Below are 7,590 nucleotides of genomic sequence, written 5' to 3'. Positions count from 1 at the left end.
GGGATTTCTTGTTATTGCAGACCAACCATCAGGGTGGACAACATCAACTTGATATAATTATGTGAACATCCTTTTGAGGGTGAGTTGCATACATTACATGTTTTTTCTGACCTCATGCTCCTGATATACCGACCTTTTCTTTTTTTTTTTGCAAAATATTTAATTTGGAAAGATTTGTTAATTCAAAGCATAATTTTATGTAATAAATTTACAGACACATTTACACACATGCTCTCAGAGCAAATGGAAAACAAAATTAATAGTTTAAACTAAAGCAAAAGGATGAGGGAGGTGGGAAAACATTTTTGCCTTGAACACAGTTTGGTAGCATTCATCCTAAATCTCTCTTTTGTGGTGATGGTTTGCTTGGATGCTGTGAGGTTTTATGGGAAAAGGTTTGGTGGAGTGACCCTGTGAATGAAAGAGAGCACAACAATATAGCTTCTGTGTATTTTTTTCAAAGTAAAAACCACCTTGTATATCTCTCCCCCCCACTCCAAGCAACTTCTGCAATCAAGCTGAAAAAAAAGATCGTTTGGATCTTGTCAAAAATCTATTAGGCTTAGCAGCCTGAATCTCACATTTACAAACCAGATGTTTTAAAAGGCTGTAGGTAGACTTTCTCTGGATGCTGCTGAACTACAATTCCCAGCATCCTATACCAGGACCTATGATGACGTTGTAGTTCAGCAACGTCTGGAGGATCAGACCTCCCCTTTCTGAAATGCAAAATACAAGCATTTGTGATCATGGATGGCAGCAAGTAACAGTGAAAGAGGCTTACCTTTGTGTGTCGAATCCAGTTGTTTTTTGAGGTACCTCTGTCTTTCGTCTAGCTGATGAGCCATCTGGATATTCTGCCATCCTAGGAGAGATTAGAGCAGGAGGCAGCCAAGCTTGCATGACCATGTGAATCTGGTCAACCCATTCCTGCCTTCAGCTATTATCTCTCAACTCACCTTCCTTGATGCTCTTCAGAAAATCTTCCTGCGGGGTTAAGCTCGTAGGATTGTGTGTCACCCTCTCAGGAATGTGAAAAAAAGTACGAGTGGCAGGTAAACGAAACAGTAATATTTGCATAATAGAGAATAAGTTGGATGTCAGCCAGTAGGTAAAGACGGCCTGCATGGGAGAAAGAGAGCACGGAACATCAGATGATCTGCTGGGTTCTAGGTTTGCTTCGCTCCTTCCTGCACTGATGTTGTTATCTAGCCTGGTATAGAAATGTCTGCAGGAAAACTAAGCTCACACCAGGAATCCAACACTGAGCTAGGTATATTCTTTATTGAAATTATTAGGTGATCTCTCCCTGCACCACTGAAAACCAGAAATGACAGAGTGGATGCAGTCCTACCTTATATGGACTAGACGCTTAGTTGATAATAACCTGCTCTACATCTCTGCCCCTGATGAGCTACATGATGCTGCTGAAGTCCTTCCTTAGTGCCTGAAAGTTGTGGGGGAAGAAGAGGCTTTAGCTGAATTGAGTGGCTTTTAGGTTTTAAGGCCTTCTGTATGTGGGGATTTACCATCTTTGTGTTGGATGGGGTTGCCCTGCCCCAAGCAAACCTCGTGCACAGCTTGGGGGTTCCTCTGGAGTCAGGACCCCTGCTTGAAGAGTAGGTGGGATCTGTGGCCAGGAGGGCCTCTGCACGGCTTCATGCAGTGTGCCAACTGCGCCCTTTCTTGGGTCAGGAGACTCTACTTTCTGTCATTCCTGCCGTATTCGCCTTCTGAATGGACTACTGTAATGCACTCTATGCGGGGCTACCCTTGGAAAAAATATCCAGAGGTTTCAGTTGGTGCTGCTGCAGTAATAATGCCTGCTCCAAGATCTGCACTTGCTACACTCTGCTACGTGAGGTGCCCTGGTTGCCAGTTTGCTTCTGGGTCCAATTCAAGGTGTTTTTCTCCTTTTAAAGCCCTATGTGGCATGGAATTGAGATATCTGAACGACTGCCTCTCCCTGGTTATATCCATTCCTATCAGGCCTGGCAGGAGAGACACGTTGTGGGACAGGGACTGTTTTATTTGGGGCTAGGAAAAAAGCCCTTTCTGCTATAAGATCCCAGCCCTTGGTAGGGGAACACTTGGTAGAATGGAGCCTGTTAGATGCTTGTATGACTTTTTTAAAAAAATATCTTGCTTTTATTATTTTTGTAAATAACTTGAGGTGGCAAACATACCTAATCCTCTTCCTATTTTCCCCCCACGACAACCCTGTGAAGCGCTTGGGCTGAGAAAGAGTGACTTGCCCAAAGTCACCTAGTTGGCTTTCGTGCTCAAGGCGGGACTAGAACTCAAGTCTCCTGGTGTCCAGCCTGCAGCCTTAACTACTAGCCCAAAGTACACCCTGTATGTTTTTTTCACCACTTTTTTCTTAATTTAATTAAATACGTTGTTTTAATGGCTTTAATACGCTCTAGATTATTACTACGCATGCTGTCCAGAGTCACTGTGTGAGACGAGTGGCTATACAAATATGATTAAATAAATGAACAAATAACTTGTAGAACAAAAAGGTCACTCAGTGTGGAAAGTATGTGTTGTGATTCCTCGCCAGCCAGTGGATCCGGCAGCTGAGTCTGAGGAATCAGAGGAGGGGCCTGGAGTGACATCAGAGTCGGAGGAAGGCTCTGAGGAGCTCCAAGACTTATAGTCGGACGAGGAGCCTGGCCCCTCTACTCACACTCAGGCTGAGAAACAGCTGTGCTGGGAGCCTGAGTTGGACAGTGATGAAGAACAGCTGGGACAAATCACAGACGCATGAATGCGCAGGCAAGAGAAGCGAGTAGGACAGAGGAATGCAATGGGGCGGCTCCAAAGGCAAAGGAGAAGGCGTTAGGAAGCCACGCCTTGGCTGAATTATAAAAGGGAAGGTGTGGAAAGTGCTGGTTGCCAAAGGCAACCATTCATGTTGAGGATTGAGTTTCTGTGGATTGTTGTTTTGTTTGCCTTCGACATTGATTCAGGTCTGAGAATAAAAGGGGTTGGTTTTTTTGTTGCGGTTTCTGCCTGTTTCTTGGAAGAGGGGTTTCTCCTTGTGAGCATCACAAGGAGTCACGTAGGCTGGGACAGAACAGCATGCAGGCTTCCAACTGTGCCACCTTTGAAGCTATGAGACTTAGGAAAGTTATGTCTACCTCTTTGCCTTGCACAACTACAATCTGCAAATGACAGTGAGACAAGACTGCCTATAAATTTGATCAATAAATAAACATCTGTGTGGGGTTTTCCGCAGAACCCAGCCGAAATGCCCTCTTACCGTTGGAAAGGAAATTATGAAAGGAAGGAAGAGCACAGGCATCACTCGGAAAACCTTTTTCATTAGGTCCAGGTTTGGGTTTGGAGGTCCCGCTTGCATTGCAGTCTGAAGAAAAGACAGGTGTTATCCAGTGGCCACTGCTCAATTTTCTACTCTTCCTGCTTCACGTACCTATCCCCAGTCCTCATTTCACACCACCAGGATGGTTTAGAATCAGCCTGACAGGAAACAAGGTTACAAGATCCAGGTAGAGCCAGGCTTCGGATAAATGGAGAGCCAACTCAATCCTTAGTCAAGATCTGGGTAGATTTTTATATGGTCCACCCCAGAAGCGTGCTCTCATACCTACCAACGTCTTTTAAAATCCTGACAGGTGGAGGAAGAGATTTGGGGGAGCGCTAAGTAATAGCAAAAATCTGTGGCTAACCAGACTTCACTTTCAAATTGCCCAAATCGTACCTCTGTAACGATCCACATGGTGACGGACACCATCACGGGAAGTATGTAGTAAGGATCCGAGGCTGTGAGGTCCGTGAACCACCAGAGTCCCCCTGTCTGCATGCTGGGCACAGGACACTCCGCCATTTTGCGTAGGGCAAAGAAGAACGAGATGAAAATGGGTGCCTGAGACCGAGAAGAGAAGAGGTCAAGCCGGTAAGCCTTGCACACGATAACAAGTTCCAAGCACGCCATAGAAGCTGACCTGGACCAAAGGCGTGATTAATCCTCGCAGGGGGTTAACATTATGGGTCTTCTGATAGTGTTCCAGATCCATGACGGCCTGCGAAACTGGGAGCAAAAGAGACAGGAAATGTGATGCTAAGATACAACTAAATCTGCCTTGCAAGTGTTGCTTATGAACACTTCCTGTCCTCCAGATAGTGGACTACAATTCCTTTCTCCCTCAACCATAGTACTGCATTTTAGAGGTCGGGAATATTAGTGGAAGATCACCTTTCCATCCACTTTGCCCTCCTTAAGCCTGATCTCAACGGCTGCTGTTGCAGACTTTGATCGATCCCCAAGCTTTGTTTTAACCCCACGCAGGTTTGATCCCATTTTAAACTCACACTGTTGTCTGTTGCCAGTCTTCTTGGCTTCGCTGATTCTAGCAGTTAATGCAGTAATTTGGGGTATGTGGTTGTTTAATTCGACTGCGTCTCGCTGGCTCTTTACAATGAGTGGGAAAACCAGACAGCGTATACATACCGTCCCTGGAAATTGGGCAGGAGAGAAGAATTGCATTACTTTGCAGGGCAACTACACAAGGTTCAGGCCCTCAAGAATTTACCCTAGAGATGCAGAAAGCCCATAGCTGGATGCGAGGCTGTGATGAGCCACAGGAACACAAGGTGGGAGGTCATTTCCCAAAAATAAAATTATTTTTTTAAAGTTTTTTTTTAAAAAAAAACAACAACTCAAGACTTCACTCTGCTGATTTGGGACACCTGTGAGAATGAAAAAAAACATATAGAATATACAATTCTGTCCACCAATTTTGGCCTGGCTTACCAGCCAGTTGTGATTTGACTTCTGTTCCTAGTCACAATGCGCAATTCCTTGTCCACTGGCATACACGCAGTCCTCGACTTGCAACAGTTCCATTTAGTAATTGAAGCTACAGCATCATTGAAAAAAAGTGACTTATGACCTTTTTTCCACGTTTATGACATTGCACGGTCACGCGATCAACATTCAGACGCTGGGCAACCAACTCACATTTATGACGGTTGCAGCGTCCCGGAGTCACGTGATCGCCTGTGGCGACCTACTGGCAAGCAAAGTCAATAGGGGGAAGCCAGATTCACTTAACGACCGTGTTACCAAATTAACAACCGCAGTGACTTCCTTAGCAGCTGTGGCAAGAAAGGTCGTACAATGGGGCAGAGCTCACTTAACAAACGTCTCGCTTAACCAGAGAAATGTTGCCCTCCACTGTGGTCGTAAGTCGAGGACTACCCGTATAAGCAGGTTTTTCTGTTCCCATCTGCTTATAAGTATCCCATAATCCCCTTTACCTGCCACAATGGCTCCCCACCAAGGCAGCCCCAGGTCCATGTGGAGAGATTCCAAAAGCTTCAGGATAAAGCCCACCGGGGTGTAGCTTTCCAGGCCCAGTTCAGCCAAAGTCGGTTCTTGCAAAACTACTTGACCAAGTTCCTCTAAAGGGATGACTTCCTCCAGAGGTAGGGTGGATACACCTTGAGCAACCTGCCAGGGGAAAGGTATAAATGAAGGTAAGGGCGGTCCCCACATGCAAACGTCACTCCCGGATGGGTTTTCCTTTTACATCCCTTCGAACAGTCCAAGCAGTTGCCCCACCTGGATGCCTGCCACGGCTGCAGTGCTCTGACTCCGGATTATGGGTCTCCAAGGAGCGAGAGGAAAACTCTTCAACCGAGGAATGAAAGTTCTGGCCTGGGACCACCTCAGAGGAACAGAGGTCCTGTGAACCTACAAAGGAAGGGGCAAAAAGCATCTGAATACACCGGGAATTGCAATGCCACAGTCCTCCTCCTCCTTCTCCCTGCAAACGCCATTCCCTTGCAGCACAGATGATGTTACCCAGTCCGGTAATGAAATGTCTGCGAGGAAACAACCCAGCTCAAGCGAGCAGCCAGGACCCCAGAACCTCCTCTTCATTGCAAGTGCCGTTCCCTTAGCACTGATGTCCCAAAGGTGGACTTCCTTGTTTTTCTCCGAAGACATTTCGCTTCTCCTCCAAGAAGCTTCCTCAGCTCTGACTTAGACGGCAGGGAGTGGAAGGATTGATACCCCTTTTGCGGTCAGCTGCTCAGCTGCCTCCTTTGGGGCCCTTCGGAGGTTTACCTGTGTCCTCAGGGTGCCCTGAGTGGTGCAAGTGGGTGTGGAGCCCTTTTGGCTGCGGGATGTTTTTCTGCCCTGTGTGCCTTCACTGTTGGAAGACAGTGAAGAATGCAAATGGCCGGCTGTCTGCAAGCTTGAGCTGAAGAAGCTCCCTGGATGAGAAGCGAAACGTCTTCAAAGAAAATCAAGTAAGTCCTGTTGCCTCCTGAAAAAAAAAAAGCACTTTTGGAACAACCACCACCTGGATGACTGAGAATCTCCATAGACGCTTCCAGCACTGATGATGTTACCTAGTCTGGTCAGGAGACGCCTGCCAGGAAGCAACTCAGCTCAGGGACCACGCAGGACCCCAGAGTCCTTCTCTTCCTCCTCCTCCTCCTCCTCCTCTCTGCAAACTCCACATACTTCTAGCACTGATGATGTCCCCCAGTCTGGTCAGGAGACGCCTGTCAGGAAGCAACCCAGCTCAGGGAGCACCAGCCCAGGACCCCCTCCTTGCAAAACAGCCCCAGACTCGGGAGGGGCTTCAAGGGGGCCATTCCTGCTTTTGCAACGTTCGGGGGGGGGCGACCCCTTGCAGGCCATGCCGAGGAGGCACGATGAACAGGGGGGGAACCGGCTGAGATGAGCCCCCCCCAGGCTTGGGCCTAAGTTCTGGATCTGGAGGGGAGGAGGCCAAGCGGAGGCTCCTCTTAGGGCAGGGGGTCTTCAAACTTGACCCTTTGATGACTTGTGGACTTCAACTCCCAGAATTCCTCAGCCAGCGTGTCTGCCTCAGGAATTCTGGGAGCTGAAGTCCACAAGTCATCAAAAGGTCATAGTTCCCTCACTCTGGCTGAGGAATTCTGGGAATTGAAGTCCACAAGTCATCAAAGGGCCAACTTTGAAGACCCCCTGCTTGAACTTCAACTGCTAAAACTCCTCAGCCAGGCACCCTGGCTGAGGAATTCTGGGAGTTGAAGTCCACAAGTCATCAAAGGGCCAAGTTTGAAGGCCCCTGTCGTAGGGACTCCCCATCCGATCCCCGACGGTGAATCCGCCCCTGGGTCAGGCTCCCCTGCAAGGACGAGCAGCGCCGGGCCTGAGGCGGGCCCGACGGACTACATCTCCCACCAGGCGACGGGCGTGTGACGTCAGAGCCCCCTCCTGGGCATACCCACCTGAGGGTGAAGCCTCCCCGCCGCGATCCACGCTCGCCGCAGCGCCGCGAAAGCCGCCATGGTCTCCGGCTTGACCGCCGCGGAGGACCCGGCTGCCTTGTCACGTGACCGGAGCGTGGGCCGGAAGGGCCGTGTGGACGCTCTTCTGAGGCCGCCGCGGCCCTCTTGGTTACGGGCACGCGGCTTTGCGTCTCGCTCTCTCCCCCCCCGCCCCCGTGCGACCTCTAAGGCGAAGGGCGCCTAACCTCCCGAGGAGTTCCTCTTTAGGGGCCCGGAGTTGATTGGCGGAAAAAAGAAATAAAATAAAAGACTCGGAGAGTCGAGAAGGATAGACTTCTC

General features: G+C 48.8%; 1 protein-coding gene across 2 annotated transcripts; it reads right to left on the bottom strand.

Annotated features, from left to right (window-relative positions):
* Nucleotides 1–173: 173 nt before the first annotated feature.
* On the bottom strand, nt 174–7,348 carry LOC308676785 (mitochondrial inner membrane protein OXA1L-like). Of its 2 annotated transcripts, none has more exons than XM_081342809.1 (10): nt 7,252–7,348; nt 5,588–5,719; nt 5,284–5,476; nt 4,336–4,479; nt 3,969–4,054; nt 3,725–3,889; nt 3,266–3,370; nt 960–1,122; nt 785–865; nt 174–411 (listed from the first exon to the last, which is right to left on the bottom strand). In XM_081342809.1, exons 1-10 carry the CDS (start codon nt 7,309–7,311, stop codon nt 332–334), a joined length of 1,209 nt encoding a protein of 402 aa, XP_081198935.1. In that variant the 5' UTR covers nt 7,312–7,348; the 3' UTR covers nt 174–331. The 2 variants fall into 2 exon arrangements, with proteins under 2 accessions (XP_081198935.1, XP_081198934.1); XM_081342808.1 differs by lacking the exon at nt 7,252–7,348 and adding an exon at nt 5,831–6,078.
* Nucleotides 7,349–7,590: the final 242 nt, after the last annotated feature.

The sequence above is a fragment of the Vipera berus genome, assembly GCF_964194415.1.
Source record: "Vipera berus genome assembly, chromosome: W".
Taxonomy (NCBI): domain Eukaryota; kingdom Metazoa; phylum Chordata; class Lepidosauria; order Squamata; family Viperidae; genus Vipera; species Vipera berus.
Note: the sequence above shows the minus strand (reverse complement) of the source record. Positions and strands in the feature narration are given on the sequence as shown.